Below are 17,452 nucleotides of genomic sequence, written 5' to 3'. Positions count from 1 at the left end.
GGGGCGGGGGGAGGTAAGCCTGGCATTTTGCTATTTGAACTCAGGTCAGTTGAGGGGTGAGTCTTCTTGAGTGTGAGAATGCCAACAATTTAAGGAGCCTAATGGACTCTGGAGGTTGTGTTTCGCATCTTCTACTTTCAAGCATGTGTTTGAAAGGCTCCCATGTCTGTTTAATTGGCATGTTGTATAATGACGCCTTCTGCAGAAAGGAGTTTCTCCACACACAAACACCCCTGACCAATTCTGCCATCTGGAAGGATTCCAGAGCAAATGATGCTCAGCCTCTGATCTTATAATGCTGCTAATTTAATACAACTGCAGACAAAAGTTTCCCTTCACTCGCCCTACCCTGCCCTCTACAGGAAGGCTGCATTCTCATGAACCATGAATGGCCAAGGGAGTCAGAGAGAGAGAGCACACCTTTCTCCTTTGCTGTTCACACATAACTATTAAACATTACATTAATTCTACTGCATTTTCCAGGGTCCCCTTGGCTTCCTTGGTGGAAGAAAGGTGGGATATTACTGAAAATAGGGTTTCCGGGACAGTAACGGGATTTCAAAGGCAGAAATGATACCCGGGGGGGGGGGGGGGGATTTCTGAAATGTGGTGCTTTGTCCTGGATCTTAGGCAAGTCAATCAAAAAATGGTGGTTTTTTAGCTCAACAACTTTTGAGGTGTCCTGGTTTTTCCTTTTTGAAATATGGCAGCCCTACTGAAAAAGGTGTAAGTAAGTAAGTAAGTAAGTAAGTAAGTAAGTAAGTAAATGCATAAATAAGACATTTATACTCCTCTTTTTGAGGAGGTTGGAAACATGAGAGCCAGCGTGGCATCACAGTTAAAGTGTTGGACCACAGCCTGGGAGACCAGGGTTCGAATTCCTACTCAGCCATGAAGCTCACTGGGTGACCTTGGGTCAGTCACTGTCTCTCATCCTAACCTACCTCACAGGGTTATTGTGAGATTATGATGGGTTGGAGGAGAACCATGAGCTCTTTGGAGGAAAAGGTGGCCTAGAAATGTAAGAAATGATAAACTAAAATAAAAATGGTTCAAATTGGTCTGAGCCATAGAAATTTGGTCAAGATTGAAACTTTCCTTGTTGGGAAGGATTGCAGCAATTAAAATGAATGTATTGCCGAAAATGTTATTCTTGTTTCAAACCCTACAGATCGTGGACAGAGAGGAATGTTTTGGAAAATGGCAGAAGGATATATCTAAGTTTGTCTGGCAGGGCAAAAAGCCCCGAATAAAGTATAAAATATTAACTGATTCAAAAGAAAGAGGGGGGTTTGCCCTGCCGGATTTGAGGTTGTACTATGAAGCTGCAGCCTTCTGCTGGCTGAAAGATTGGTTTTTGCTAGAAAACACCGACGTCCTAGATCTGGAAGGTTTTGATAATGCATTTGGTTGGCATGCATATCTATGGTATGACAAGGTTAAAGTTCACAAATTGTTTAAAAGCCATATTGTCAGAAAAGCGATTTTTGCAGTCTGGATGAAATATAAAGACTTATTAGAGAGTAAAACACCGAGGTGGCTATCACCGGTGGAGGCCAAAGCTCGAAAAAGACCCAATATGGAGGCCTATTGGCCGAAATATTGGGAATTAATTGAAAAAATTGGAGACGGTTGGAAGTTGCAGAGCCAGGACAAATTAAAAAACAAGGTGCGAGATTGGTTACATTATGCTCAAATTCAAGAGGTTTTTAAAATGGATAAAAAGGTTGGTTTCCAGGAGGGGAAATCGAAACTAGAGACAGAATTGTTAGAACCAAAGACCAAGATTTTATCTAGAATGTATAACTTGCTGCTTATGTGGAACACACAGGATGAGACAGTTAAATCTGCTATGATAAAATGGGCACAGGATGTTGGACATAATATTATGTTTGAAGACTGGGAAAGGTTATGGAACACCGGAATGAAATTCACGGCATCTAGTGCCTTGAAGGAAAACATTATGAAAATGATATACCGGTGGTACATGACCCCAGTCAGGCTAGCTAAGATGCATCACCTGTCTGACAACAAATGTTGGAAGTGTAAGGAAGCAGAGGGGACTTTCTTCCATCTCTGGTGGACCTGCCCAAAAGTGAAGGCCTTCTGGGAAATGATTTATAATGAATTGAAAAAGGTATTTAGGTATACCTTTCCTAAGAAACCAGAGGCCTTCCTGTTGGGCATGGTGGACCAGAAAATGTCAAAGAAAGATAGAACTTTGTTTATGTACGCTAGCACAGCAGCAAGAATACTCATTGCAAAGAGTTGGAAGACACAAGATTTGCCCACGCTGGAGGACTGGCAGACGCAGTTGATGGACTACATGGAGATAGCTGAACTGACCGGCAGAATCCGAGATTTGGATAAAGAAACAATTGAGGAGGACTGGGGAAAATTTAAAGATTATCTGAAAAAATATTATAAGCTGTATGAATCCTAAGAAAGTGCATGATTAGGAAACGTTAAGCTTCTGCGAATATGATTAAGTAAATGGTAAAATTAGTGACAAAAGAGAAAAGGAGACAATTTAAATTGAATATGTTATGTTTATTTTAAAGGTATTGAAATTGAGATATAATATATTGTATTTGGATACATAACATTCGAAAGTTACAACAAGGTATGAAATAAGGTAACAAAATGCTGACATTGTTAATGCAAAGAACGCAGAATCGGAAGGGGTGGGGAAGTCCAAGTTTTATTTTGTTTTTGTTGTTAAAAAAGAGAAAATTTGTTTCTTGTAACTACTTTATTTGTTTATAAACCTATAAAATTATGGAAAGAAACGCAATAAAAAAAATTTATAATAAAAAAAACAAATTGGTCTGAGCCACAAGCACATGTTTGCAGCCACAGCACAAAGTTAATGGCGGAACATTTAAGTGAACCTGGATGTAAGATCAGGTCAGTGTTCCCCAATCTGAAGCCCTCAAAACTATTTTAGACTACAGCTTCCATGAGCTCCATGGGAATTGTAGTCCAAAACATATGGAGGGTGTCAAATTGGGGGATGCTGGAGTAGATAGACTAGGGGTAGCCAATTTGGTGCTCTCCAGATGTTGCTGGACTACCCAACTCCCATCAGCCCCAGCAGCCAGCATGGCCAATGGTCACAGGATGATGAGAGAGCGCCATATTGGCTACCCAAAGATAGACCTTTGTTCTCCGCAACTATGACGGTTCTTACATTCACTATCTGTGGTTTTCAAATTGTGTTTCAGAGGACCCTCAGGGAAGGTAATTAATGGCTGGGCAAGCTTCCCTGACAGATATATTCCCCTTCACAGACAGTCTTCTACCGGGCTGCATGCTGGCAAGGGGGTGTTGTCAGATGCCCTCTCAATTAATGAAAACTGATTATGAAATCAATGGTCAGAGGCTGCAATGCCTCTGAATACCAGTTGCTGGAGACTACAGGAGGGGAGAGGGCACTTGTGCTCAGGTCCTGCTTGCGGGTTTTCTACAGGCCACTGTGAGAACAGGATGCTGGACTAGATAGGCCATGGGCCTGATCCAGCAGGGCTTTCTTATGTTCTATGTTGTGAGGGTGCCTAGTGCCCCTCGGGGGCTTAAAGGGTCACTTAGCCCAGATTCCCCTGTAACCTGGTGTCAGCTCTGTCTCTTCATCCCTCCTCTGCTGCACACACACACACACACACACACACACACACACACACCACTTTCCGTTGCTTGCAGTTGATCCCAGGGCCTGTGCTTTAATGATCCTAACAGGCCTTGGATTTACTGTGACATATTGAGTTAATGTTTCCCTTTCCCCACACCAAATCGAGGCCAGCCTCCTCCTTATCGCTAATGCTCCGCTGAGCGAAAACGGATTGCCTCCTAATGGCTTCAATTTAGTTTTTCGTGGAGTAAAGAAAATTTTATTCAATACCTGTTTTCATCTTTATTATATCAGATTTGCCGCCGCTGTCATCAGGCTCATGAGCTGGCTTGTGGTTCGATTAAGGGGGATCCGACCAAGCTGTTTGCCTGAATAAACCGCTCATGAATATGGATGGAGCTGTGACCTGGCCCTTAAACGGGAGAGGATAGCAGGGTTTATTGCTCTGTTCGTAAGCCTTTGCATCTGTAGTGAAGGAAACCAGTCCGCCGGCACCCACTGATATGCTCAGTGATCAGAAAGCACTGGGCACCGGTATGCCAGCACCAGTTAAGATCCTAGGAAGACCCTGCTGTATCAGACCAATGCTAGACCAGCATCCTGTTCTCACAGTGGCCACCCAGATGCCTGTAATAACCTTCAAGCAGGACCTGAGCACAAGAGCCCTCTCCCCTCCTTTTGGTTTCCAGCAACTGGTATTCAGGAGCATTGCTGTCTCCAACCATGGAAGCAAAGCACACCCATCTTGGCTAGTAGCCATTGATTTGCCTCTCCCCTGTTTGACAGACATTGCGTGCGTTACTTTTATGGTGTGGAAAGAGAACCACACAAGGTAGCATTTCTGTGGTATGATCTTGAATTGGTTTAATCTTTGGGTCAGCTCCAATCCAAGCGGTGGCGCTGTGGGTTAAACCACAGAGCCTAGGACTTGCCGATCAGAAGGTTGGCGGTTCGAATCCCCTTGACGGGGTGAGCTCCCGTTGCTCGGTCCCTGCTCCTGCCAACCTAGCAGTTTGAAAGCACGTCAAAGTGCAAGTAGATAAATAGGTACCGCTCTGGTGGGAAGGTAAACGGCGTTTCCGTGTGCTGCTCTGGTTCGCCAGAAGCAGCTAAGTCATGCTGGCCACATGACCCGGAAGCTGTACGCTGGCTCCCTCGGCCAATAAAGCCGAGATGAGCGCCACAACCCCAGAGTCGGCCACGACTGGACCTAATGGTCAGAGGTACCTTTACCTTTACCTTCTCTAATCTGGTGCCCTCGGGATGTTTTGAACTATAGTTTCCATCAGCTCCTGCAGTCCAAAGCCTCTGAAGAGTGTCAGCTTGAGGAAGGCTACTTTCATTGATCAGTCAGTAGAGAAGTTCCGTGGCTCAGTGGAAGAGCATCTGCCTTGCAAGCAGGAGGTCTCAGGTTCAATCTCCAATTGCATCTCTAGGTAGGGCTGGGAGAGGCTCTGCGTCCAAAATGCTGGAGAGTCTACGCTTCTAGTCAGTGTAGACAACCCTGTGCTAGATGGGCTCAGTAGTAGGAGCTTCTTGTGTTCCTGAGAATTTAAATGGAGATGTGAGCAATTAGCAAACGCCATTATTTGGGCTTGTTTCCAGTGCATTTCTGACAGTCATACTGGAGATCTCACGGTAACGGCAATGATGGGACCACCACCCACCCGCCATTCAGAATCTACCAGCGATGGTTTGTTGCTGGGGCCTGGGGCTGAGCTGTAAGACAGTTGCTCAGAACGGCTGCCTTTGCAGCTGTAAATAAAGTTTGCCAAACCTGTGTTTTAAAAAGAAGGAGAAAAACATTCTGTAGCATGGGGCATGATTTATTTATTTGAAAACACAAATTATCAAAAACAAAACACCCAACCGCTTTGGCGAGGGTTGTGGACTTTCCCCCTGCATCCGACACAAAACTGTGCTTTAAAGCCACATTATAGGGTCACTGTAGAGCCTTATTTTACTTAACATCCTCATCAATGAATTATTTATGCCCTCCCGATGTTTTATTCATGATAAATATTAATACCAGTGTCTTTAAGAGGAGAGGTTATTGCTGCAATTTTACCTGGAAGAGATGATATTATTGAAATAAAGTGACAGAGATCCCATTTCTTCACTCGGGGGCTGTTTTTGTTGACAAAGCTCTCCTTCCGGTTAACCCTTTGCCAGCTGGAGGACCACAATCCTGGGGATTCCTAGAGAGCATTTATGCCTTCTGAACTTGAATGGTTTCGGGGTGGTTGAGGTTTGTTTTTGTTTTGCTTTGGTCCCTGCAAATCATTAAGGGGGGGGGGGCTTTTTCTGGCATGCCTGCTTTGTGTTTGGACCTGGAGTCAAACCATTTAGTTCATGGAAGCCTTTAAGCTCTGTGATGGTTATTCATTCCTCATATGAATATAACTAATAGCAGTGGTGTTCAATCTTTTAGTGGTGTTCAATGTTCTCGGGTGCCAACACAATTAACATGGGGCATCGTTTGGGGCCTCAGTGTTACCTTGAATATGAATGGTGTCCTTATCAAGGACACTCTCAGCCCCAACAGCCCTTGCTCAGAGATACAGCATCTCTGCTTTGCATGCAAAAGGTCCCAGGTTCAGTCCCCAGTATCTCCAGGCAGAGCTAGGTGAGAATCCAGCCTGAGAGCTGCTGCCAGTCCGTGTAGACAATACAGAGCTAAAGGGACTCAGAATAAGGCAGTTTCCTAGGTTCCATTCCTAAACTTCCATTCGCAAAGCCCTGATCAGCTTCCATGCAACTCTGGGGTTACCCAAACAATTCAGAAATCATTGCTAGGGGCCCTAACCCAGAAAACACTTCACCGAAATGTGTAGCACAATGGAAAAAAGCTTGAGGATAAAACTATGTCCTGGCGGCAGATCAGTTCCAGCTACCCTTACAACTTAGATTGTAGAATTTAACAAAAACATTTACTAAGAGCACTGCTAAAAATAGAGTGATGTTTCTTATGAGCCTCGCTATTGTATAATAGTATTGAGCGCTAATACAATAAGCATGTTCCGATTCTACCTCCACTTTGGTTGGTTGCTGCTCAAAGCCCTTTTCTTAGCACAATAAAATGTAATTAGTGCTCAAGAAGCTTACATAATTTAATAAAATGCTCTCAGGTGGTATTAAAATCCAGTTGAAACCAGGGTTGTTTTTTTGGTGTTTTTTTCCCTGTTGTTAAAAGACGGAGAGGAACAACGGTGGATCCCTTAAAAGCACAATCAGCATGTTGTATTTTCTAAACCCTCCCTATTTAGTGAGCTGAAGCTTATGACAGAGGGGCGTGAGAGGAGGGTGATATGGCCCATGTTTAATGTATGAAGCGGAATAAGAAGTCTCCCATCTGTCGGAGCCCAATGGGAGTCTGGAGATGAATGATGGATCCTTCCTGACATGTCTTTGGTTCTTTCCCTTAAAGAGATGCACATGTATTATCTTTGATGTGTGTTGAAGGAAGGAGATTGAGGTGTGTGTGTGTGTGTGTGTGTGTGTGTGTTAATGTGCAGCCAGGAGGCATTTTGTGTTAAGGGGAGGCTGGCAGGGGGGCGAGGATAAAGCACAGTTTAAAGATGGGCTTTTTGGTTTTGGAGTTACGAGCACGGATGGAAATATCCTGGAAAAGGATATTGTGGAGTTGGAAAAGGTTCAGGAAAAAGAGCAACCAGAATGATCAAGGAGATGGAGCAACTTCGCTATGAGGTTGCAACGTCTGGGGCTTTTCAGCTTAGGGGAAAATTGAGCAACAGGAGACATCATAGTGATGCATGAATTGATGTGTGGTGTAGAGAAAGTGGATAGAAACCAGTTTTTTCCCTCCTTCTCTCATCATACTTGAACTTGAAGCTGAATGTTGAAGGACTGAGAGCAAACGAAATAACTCATTTGCACACCACGTTGTTAAACTGTGGAACTCACTCCCGCAGTAGGCCGTAATGGCCACCAACTTGGGACAGCTTTAAATGAGGATTAGACAAATTCCTGGAGGAGGAGAGGACTGCTAGCCATGATTGCTACGCTCTTCCTCCATGGTTGGAGGCAGTAATGCTTCTGCGAATCACAAGAGGTGAAATTGCTCTTGTGATTGATTTCTGCTTGCTGGTTTCTCACTGTTGGGCCGGTGTGAGAACAGATTGCTGGCCTAAATGGGCCATTGGCCTGATCCAGCAGGCTCTTTTTATGTTCCATGTCCTGGCCCCAGAGCAGGAATATTCCTGAGAACCCCCATAGCAGGAATCCCTGAGGAGATTTAGCTGTTGGGAACATCTGGAGGGCAGCAACTTGGCAAAGATGGACATAGGCTGCATTTTTTGGAGTCTTGGGTTGCTCTTGACATTAGCTGTGCCAGAATTTGAAATACAGAATTAACTATCAGTTCACATTTCTTAGTGTAGAAAGTATTAATCTGATGCGTAGAGATCTTTCCTGTTCTACTTAATTCCAGAAGAGAGGCTTCTGGAAGCTTCTCTGTGTGAAGGATACAAGCAGAAGGCTCATTATATTTGGGTTATTCCTTCAGAGAAGCTGAGTAAAGCTGGCTTAAACTGATTCTGTTATCTCTTTCAGTCAAGGTCATGCTGACTATAAAAGTAGGGCCAGAAGGAGCCTAGGTTTCACTTTCTCTTTCTATCTCTCTTCCTTCTGGTATGGTGTTTTGTACATGGTTAGGGCTAAGGTTTAGACTTATTATGTTATTGTAAGTTTAAGTCTGCTGCAACTGGATTTCTTATGGACAGTGCCAATCCTAAATGTATTAGATTTGTGACCATTATGCCCATTTGCCTTCAGTAGCAGTAAAGCTCTGCTGGATGAAATACAATTGCCTCTGATCTGGTTTTTTTGGGAATCCTACAAAGTTTTTACTCTGCTAACTATACATTGGAGTTCTGCTCTGGATCAATATTGAGTAGAATTCCACGACATTTCCCCCCACATTTTCCTTTCAACTTTTCCCTTCCTTTTCCCTTTCAGCTATGTCTGACTTCCACATCCACCCCCAGAGTGCAGTGGTGGAAGAAGGCGGCGTGGCCAGGTTTCAGTGCCAGATCCATGGCTTGCCAGAGCCTGTGATCATGTGGCAGAAGAACCATCTCCCCATCAGTACAGAAAACGACAGGTAAGGAAAGTGGGTCCGGTTCCCTCCAAACAGGGCTGCGAGTGCTGCTGGAGGGTTGTTTTTCAAACTCTGCACTATTCAGAAACACCTTGCAGGTGGAAAGTTCTTAATATCTACTGCGGAACCTGTCGTTTATTTATATCTCAAGATTTATATACCGCTTGATTGTAATGAAACCTCAAGGTGGTGTACGAAAAGGGTAAAACAACGGAATTTTCAGTAAAATAAATGCAGTTAGAAACAGCTATCAAAAGTATCCAAAAATTAATTAAAATTCACAATAAACTGAAATCCAGATTAAAACACATGCCAACATTCTCCATGTCTGGATAGGCTTGCCTGAACAAAAATGTTCTCAGCAGGTGCTCAAAAGGGTACAGTGAAGGCATTTGCCTGACGTCAATCGGCAGGGAGTTCCAAAGTGAGTCTACTGCCACAATAAAATACAGATTTCTTAAAACCCTTCCGAGCAGTTGGGGCCAACTGGGGGAGGTAGATCCAATTGGCCTGGTCCTTGACCTCAAAGGGGGCCTCCGATTTAAAGGTAAAGGTAAAGGGACCCCTGACCATTAGGTCCAGTCGCGGACGACTCTGGGGTTGCAGTGCTCATCTCGCTTTATTGGCCGAGGGAGCTGGCGTACAGCTTCCGGGTCATGTGGCCAGCATGACTAAGCCGCTTCTGGCGAACCAGAGCAGCACATGGAAATGCCGTTTACCTTCCCGCCAGAGCAGTACCTATTTATCTACTTGCATTTCGTGCTTTTGAACTGCTAGGTTGGCAGGAGCAGGCACCAAGCAACGGGAGCTCACCCCGTTCTGGGGATTCGAACTGCCGACCTTCTGGTCGGCAAAGGGGGCCTCCGATTTAGACACCCATTAATCTTTTGGCATCTGATAAGCTTCACAACTTTTTTTCATGTGCATTGGACCAAAATGTGACAAAACTCTCTCAGCTTAAGAGATGTGATTTGTTTAAAAGGATTTCTTTTTGTTACCTGTTAATAGATTTTAAAGAGTTATTAAAATGTTCATGAAAACCAATAGAAATATATTTGATGGCACAAGATTAGACCGTGATGAATGTGTCCTCTCAGATCAGCTGATTATATAAACAAAGCAGTCACCCTTGTTCTTTTTTTTTTTGGAGGGAGGTGTGCCTTATTTTGTTTTCATGGGTTGTCCTTTTTTATAAAAATTTAGTGTAGCTAGGGTCCCCAAAAGCTGGAAGTGAGATGAGCCTCTCTGGACCCATGACAAGGCCAGGATGCAGCAGAGAATTCTGGGAAATGTTTTTGGGAACCCTGTGCTTGCCATTGCCTGGACAGATTGGACCTCAACACTGAACTAAGACTGTGCTCCAGAACGTGCCTGGCATCCCCCCCTGTTGCTGAGCCTTTCAAGAAAATACTGTGGTCGGAAGCTGACTTTCAGAGAAGATAGACAGCTATTACTGATCTGGCAAACCCCTGATAAGCTTCTCTGAAGCTGCAGGCTTTGAAAACCAGTGTTCCAGAATAATAGCGGCGCTAAGCTTGATATTATAAATAAGCAAGGGAACTTTCCAATTCATAACCCACCTTCATTCACCTGTCTCCCAACCAATCGCAGAGGCAATTAAACTGGTCAGTGAAAAACATCCCCTGATAATCCCAGGGTGTGTGTCTGCGCATTTGAAATGAAGCTGATTCGGGGCAGAGAAAAAGAAGTAACTTCTTCGCACAGCACAAAGTGGAATTTGCTCCCCAAAGAGGCAGCGACGTTCACCGAACTGGGTGGCTTGAAAAGGGGGTTAAGACCATTCCCTGAAGGAGAATTAGTCCACAATGGCTATGTTCTGCCTCCCCTGTCAGAGGCAGCAAGCCTCTTGAATGCCCATCGCTGGGAATCGCAGGTGACAGGCAGTGCTGTGGTGCTCAGGTCTTGCCTACAGGCTTCCCATGGGCCTCTGGTTTGCTGCCACGAGAACAGAATGCTGGACTAGATGAGACTTCCACCTGATCTGGCAAGGCTCTTTTTGTGTCCTCATTCGATGCACGTTCGCAGAACAATTTTTGCAATTCAGGTTTGTGTTTGTTGGCTTGGTAGGGCTGCAAGGTCGTACCACTGCCTGTTTGCCTTTCCCCCACTTATCACAATTCAATGAGGATTATTCATTCCTTAGTTATTTGTTAATTTTTCAATCCATTTATTTCCACCACCCCCAATCATGGGTGTATCCAAGGGGAGGAGGGGGGCAGCTGCCCCCCTTAATCAGTAAAAATACGTAGCTAATTGAGGTTCTGCCCCACCCTAACAAAAATCCTGGCTACGTCCATGCCCCAAATTGATTGCTTTATAGCAGCGCCTTCAAAGTAGCTTGCAAATATTAAAATGTTGCTGCTGCTGTTTACCTGCCCTTTACTCTTAAGGTTCCAAGGCAGTTCATAGCAATTAAAATACAATATTAAAAACAATTCACATAGTTCATAGACATAAGGTGGATCCTAAAAATATACATATTGGGTGTCAAAAGCCAGAGTAAAGAGCTGTATCCATAAAACACATACACAGATGCATAGAATATCATCAAAACAATCCCTTTTTCATTCAGCTAATGCTTACCACATACAAAAAATAGTATTTTAGTTCAGTTCTGAACTATGAGATCAGGTATACCATGTGATTGTTCATCTCTTTCTTTCGCTGATCATTTATCAGTATGCCCCTCAGGCAACTGCTTGGAAGCAGAGTTCGATCTGGCCTGCGTATGCAGGCGAATAGGGGGCAGGATGATGAGGTGACAGAATGGACTACGGCACTACATACTGCAGGTGTTGGATGCCAACTCTGAATGGTCCACCATGTGAAAACAAAAGAAAATAAACCCCCTTGCAATCAGAAAACTAACATAACAGGGTTCTTTGCTGGATGTGCTAGATTTCTACTTGCAAGGAGCCTTAACAAAACCATAAGGAAGAATTCAAAGCATCACCAGCCACCTGCAGTTTGGTGCAGAATACTTTGCCCCCTCATTTTGGAGCAGGCCTTTACCCCTCTAAATACCCATGTACCCGCTACTATGCTGAAACCCCCCCTCACTTTCTTTCCCTTGCATTTTCCTGCTCCTTTAGGTACACGTTGTTGCCCAAGGGCGTTTTGCAGATTACTGGCCTGCGAGCTGAAGACACTGGGATCTTCCACTGTGTTGCCACCAACATTGCCAATGTGAAGTTCAGCAGGGGAGCCAGGCTCACTGTGTCAGGTTGGTGTGTTTGTGGGACAGAGGGGGGGGGGGCAGAAGCAGGTGGTTTGTCCCACTGATCTCCTACCAGGCCAGCCTATTAATTCAACTCATTTGGCTGCAGTAAAACTGGTGCTTGGAATGGTGTTGGACACCATGTGCGGGCTGGGGCTGCTGGGAATGCAAAACACCTGGAGGTCACTGGTTGGGAGACTACTGAGAAGATAGAGCTTACCTTCACAAAGCTCCCTTTTTTACCCTCCCTGCCCGCTGTGCCCACTGTGCTTGTCAACCTGTCAAAAGTCTTGAAACAACAACCGTGTCCGGATTCTGCAGTGCAGGTGCATAGAGCTGTTTTGCCAGGGGCAAGCAGTAGATGGTTGACATTCCTTGAACACATTGCTCCGTAAAGCCGGCTGCTTCTCAGCAGGGGATGTGAAATTCTGCAGCCAGAATCCTACCCGAGAGCCCTGAATTTGTGCAAAGTGCTTCGATGGAAATTAAGGATCCATCTCCTCAAGTGGAATAGAGAGGAGAAGGCAGCAAAGTGGTTGGGGTGGCCCATCTTTTCTCATGCCCAAACAGCGCAGACTGGTGGGACCTGAAGGCCACTTCTCTGCAGAACCCAACAGTCCTGGCTCCTGCTCATCACACATAGGCAAAGGCTCTTAACGTACAAGTAAGAAAGATACCTTAATTTGGGCAAGTAAAAGGTACAGGTTCAGCAGCAGACACAGAGTCCCGGAATTCAGGGTATTTAAAGTAAAGGTAAAGGGACCCCTGACCATTAGGTCCAATCGTGACCGACTCTGGGGTTGCGGCGCTCATCTCGCTTTATTGGCCGAGGGAGCCGGCATACAGCTTCCGGGTCATGTGGCCAGCATGACTAAGCCACTTCTGGCAAACCAGAGCAGTGCACGGAAATGCCTTTTACCTTCCCACTGGAGCGGTACCTATTTATCTACTTGCATTTTGATGTGCTTTTGAACTGCTAGGTTGACAGGAGCAGGTACTGAGCAACGGGAGCTCACCCCGTCGTGGGGATTCGAACCGCCGACCTTCTGATCGGCAAGTCCTAGGCTCTGTGGTTTAACCCACAGCGCCGCCTGCTTCCCACTATTTAGAACAGGGTATTTAGAACTGGCCAAAAGCAATGGAAATGTCCCACCACTTTCTGCATCCTGCCCAACAAGCTTTTAAAGATGATGCACGACATGCTCTCTCATGAGTCTCTCTCGCTTTTTAGGAATGTTGGGCTTGCAGATGCGCTCTCCGTCTGAACCCACCAAGACCCTTGGCTAGTGCCCCACTTGACCAGCTGTTGGTCCTGAGCCTGGCAGGATGCTAAATCGGCCTGCCTTGGCCTGGCCCTATTCTCCAAAGGGACACATTACCTTCTTCTGGCACCCTCTTGAAAGCTGCTTTCCCCATCAAGTCCCACCTCCCTTGAGCCTTGACACCTACTTAGCAAATGGCTGTTCACACACCTACTTACCAACATGTCCTGGAAACCAGCCTTCGGAGGAGGAATGAGTCAAATCTCCATCTCTGGTCTGTGGCAAAGCTGACCTCCGGCCAAAAACGGCATTCCTTTCATGCCTCTGCGGCCCAAGCTGACACTGCTTGGTTTTTGGTGATGAGCAGAACCTGACCGAGCAAGCAGCTCTCCCAACAGCTTAATCTTAGAGCTAAGGTGATCCCAAGGGGAGCTGTCCAGGGCGGCAAGTGAATTGGTGTCAGGGGAGAGGGACCTACCTCAGTGATAGAACATCTGCTTTGCATACAGAAGGAACCAGGTTCAATCCCTGACGTCTCCAGATAGGAGTTGGAAAAAAGTCTTACCTGAATCCTTGGAGAGCTGCTATCAGTCAGGGTTGAGCTAGTTGGTCTGACTCAGTACAGTGGTGCCTCGCAAGACGAAAAGAATCCATTCCGCGAGTCTCTTCGTCTAGTGGTTTTTTCGTCTTGCGAAGCAACCCCATTATCGGATTAGCGGATTAGCGCTATTAGCGGTTTAGCGGCTATTAGCGGCTATTAAAGGCTTAAGGGATTAGCGGATTAGCTGCTAAAATGCTATTAGTAGCTTAGTGCCTTAGAAAAAGGGGGTGGGGAGCGAAAAAAAAACCCCAGGAATCGCAAGACATTTTCGTCTTGCGAAGCAAGCCCATAGCAAATTCGTTTTGCGAAGCACCTCCAAAACGGAAAACCCTTTCGTCTAGCGGGTTTTCCATCTTGTGAGGCATTCGTCTTGCGGGGCACCACTGTATAAGGCAGCATGCAGTGTAGCATTTAGAGGCATAATTTGTTTATTTGTTTGTTTGTTTGTTTATTGCATTTAAACACCACCTTTGTCTTCCAAGGATCTAAAATATGGTGTACATGGTTCTTCTTCTTCCCATTTCATCACCATAACAACCCTATGAGGTAGGTTAGGCTAAGAGATGGGATGTTGAGTGGCCCAGAGTCACTCACTGAGCTTCATGGCTGAGTGGGGATTCGGACCCAGCTCTCCCCACGTCCCAGTCCAACACTAACCATTATTATGCCACACTGACTCTTTTAAAAGATTGTATAATAAACCAGTCGCGCCTCGTGGCTTTACCTTGGAACCCTTGTGGACATCTGCTCACGGGAGCCAAGCCTAGTGAACTAGGGTGTTGTAGGTGTTTCAGCTTCCAGATCATTGCTGTTTTTAGGGCGGGATTGAATCACATCCCAGCAAATTCAGGTTGCCCAATTATAGTTGACTGGGAGGTCTTGTGCAACAAACCTGCTTCCCCAAATTATCAGGCTTTTTGCAGCGAGGAAAGCAACATTGAAAATTGTGGAATTACACTTGCTGTGATGCAAGGTTGTGTAACCTCCCCCACAAACAAATCAGAATCATTAAATAGCCAGCGTTGTCTAATTTCCCTGCAAACCAACAGTGTTGTCTAATTTCCCTGCTCAATGAACAGGTTGCCTGGAAGTGCCCCCTTCAGCTGTAGAAGGGAATAGCCTGATGCAGCATCTGCTCCTGGGACTGGCAGGCAGCATGAAGCTTCCTGATTGGCCAAGCCTGGTATAAATTCCAGGAGTCAGCCCCTTGTGCTCTTTCCTGGTCAAGAGAACCTCCTCCCTGCAGCATTTCAGCCTCTGCAGTGAGTGGGAAGGCAGGCAGGTTTGGGTCATGGCTGTCTTCTCATACAAACACTAGGAACTGCCTGCCATTGAGTCAGGCCATTGGCTCAACTAGTTCAGTACTGTGCCACAATGACTGGCAGAAGCACGCCATGGTTTCAGGCAGGGAACTCTCCCATCCCTACCTGGGGATCGAACCTGGGACCTTCTGCACGCAAAGCAGATCCTTTACCACTGAGCTGCGGCTCTGCTCTAGCCTTGACGTGACACAGCACTTCTGAAACCTTACACTCGGAGCACCTGCCCCAGGAATAAGGTGTATATATACACATACAGATGCACCTTCTCGATTTCAGAATGTCTCATGTTAATGCTTGGTCTGCCATGCACAGGTTCTCATTCTCCCGTGTACAAGGATCCCATGATTCTCGTGGGACCAGAGAACCTGACCTTAACTGTGCACCAGACGGCCATCCTGGAATGCATTGCAACCGGAAACCCCAGGCCTATCGTCTCCTGGAGTCGACTTGGTAAGTGACCAGAGGTTACCCTCGTGTCAGAATCCATACACAAGAAAGGAGAGCTTTGCTATTACTTCAGTGCGGGCAAAGTTACCGTATTTTTCACTCTATAAGACACACTTTTCCCCTCCTAAAAAGTAAAGGGAAATGTGTGTGCATCTTATGGAGTGAATGCAGGCAGGAGGCTCTGCTCAGCGCTCCCTTTAAAGAGTGTGTGGAGCGTGTGCGTGGCTCTTGGGGGCTTTTCCCTGAGGAGGGAGAAGTGCCCGTCTCCCTCCTCGGGGAAAAGCCCCCAAGAGCCGCACACACGCTCCACATGCTCTTTAAAGGGAGCACGGCTCTTGGGGGAGCCTTCATCCCCCTGCCCGGGAGAGGCTGCGTGCGGCTAACGCATAAGCCAGGACAGCAAGAGGCTATCCCAGAAGCCAGATTCCTCTTGCTGTTCTGGCTTCTGGGATCCAGAATATTTTTTTTCTTGTTTTCCTCCACCAAAAACTAGGTGCGTCTTATGGTCTGGTGCATCTTATACAATGAAAAATACGGTACATACAGCATATTGTAGTTGCTACTAGGTAGGAATTTGATTTGAGGGTATGAAGACCCTTGTGAGCTGGAAGAAGTTGCTAGTTTTGTGTGTAAAGCTGGTTGCGTTGGAAGGGACCCAGAGGATCATCTAGTTCAACTCCCTGCAATGCTTTTGTCTTCTGTTTCTTGTGGTTTCTTCACACCCGCTTCTCTATGTCCCTGAAATGCAGGCTGCATACCCGTAATACATTTAAAGCACGCTGCTTCCCCCACGGAATCCTGGGAAATGTAGTTTACCTCTCACACAAGCATACAATTCTGAGCACCCTTAATAAACCACAGTTCCCAGGATTCTTTGAGGAAAGCCATGTTCCTTAAACGTAGCATAAACATGTTTCTCAGAACCAGCAGGATCAGATGTTCCTTGACTCTCCATAGGAGAGCAAATTCACCCTTTCATTTTCAGTGCTAAAGCTCTCTCTGCTAGTTAATGAGATTCTAGCTTCTAATCCCTCACGGCTGGTTGGTGAGCTATGGAGGCCCTGCTGATCCCAGGACTGCTGGAGCAGAGTGGGGTCACTGCCTCTGTCAACCATAGCCAAGCTTAGAAGCTTTAACACACACACACACACACACACACACACACACACGCAAGGCCACATCAATGTGCTCTGTTTGTTGTGGTTTGCTGCCCTGACCACGGCAGTGCAGCTTGCTTTAAATACCTTTTGGCACCTTGACTGCACCATACAAATATGAAACACCTTCTTTCTCTACAACTGCATTAAAAAACATATATTATGATGTATATATCTGAAGTTGAGAGAAGGAACTGCTGCAAAAGTTGTGAGAGGCAGATTCTAATTATTAAATGGACAACATTTTTGAAGGGTGCTCTGAATTGCAAAAAGAACTTAATAGAAATGGAACCAGTAGTTAGGTTTCAGCGAAAGGCCTTCTTTTTTCCCCAGCCTGAGGGGTGCAATCCGCCATGGGCAACCTCCCAGGAACCACATTTATATAGGTTTAATATGAAAGAAAAATCTCCAAGAGGTGTATGAAACCCAGTATATAGAACCAGTCATATAAATTGTAGTTTTTTTATGTTGTATTAATAGGCAAATATAGAAGTGCTCATCCTCATATCATTCTAATAATAGGTAAAAGCATCCAGTGTGACCAAATTCAGTGGTCACAGTAAACCTGGGCATATGACTACACCTTTAAAATACAGGCAATGACCAATTTATGTGCGTCCAATGGATGTGCAACCGCGCATGCCTGGGTTGCGGCAATCCGGAAGTGGCCAGAAATGG

The 17,452-nt window shown here is 45.6% G+C and overlaps 1 protein-coding gene across 1 annotated transcript in view; it reads left to right on the top strand.

The window, feature by feature from the left end:
- IGDCC3 (immunoglobulin superfamily DCC subclass member 3) overlaps window positions 1–17,452 on the top strand; it is a 111,347-nt gene that overhangs the window by 60,897 nt on the left and 32,998 nt on the right. The window contains exons 3-5 of the mRNA XM_083411972.1: window positions 8,606–8,750; window positions 11,861–11,991; window positions 15,483–15,620. Of these exons, the coding sequence (XP_083268098.1) occupies window positions 8,606–8,750; window positions 11,861–11,991; window positions 15,483–15,620 (414 nt within the window). The remainder of the gene's footprint in view (window positions 1–8,605; window positions 8,751–11,860; window positions 11,992–15,482; window positions 15,621–17,452) is intronic.

The sequence above is a fragment of the Podarcis tiliguerta genome (assembly GCF_965153285.1).
Source record: "Podarcis tiliguerta genome assembly, chromosome: 14".
Classification (NCBI taxonomy): domain Eukaryota; kingdom Metazoa; phylum Chordata; class Lepidosauria; order Squamata; family Lacertidae; genus Podarcis; species Podarcis tiliguerta.
Note: the sequence above shows the minus strand (reverse complement) of the source record. Positions and strands in the feature narration are given on the sequence as shown.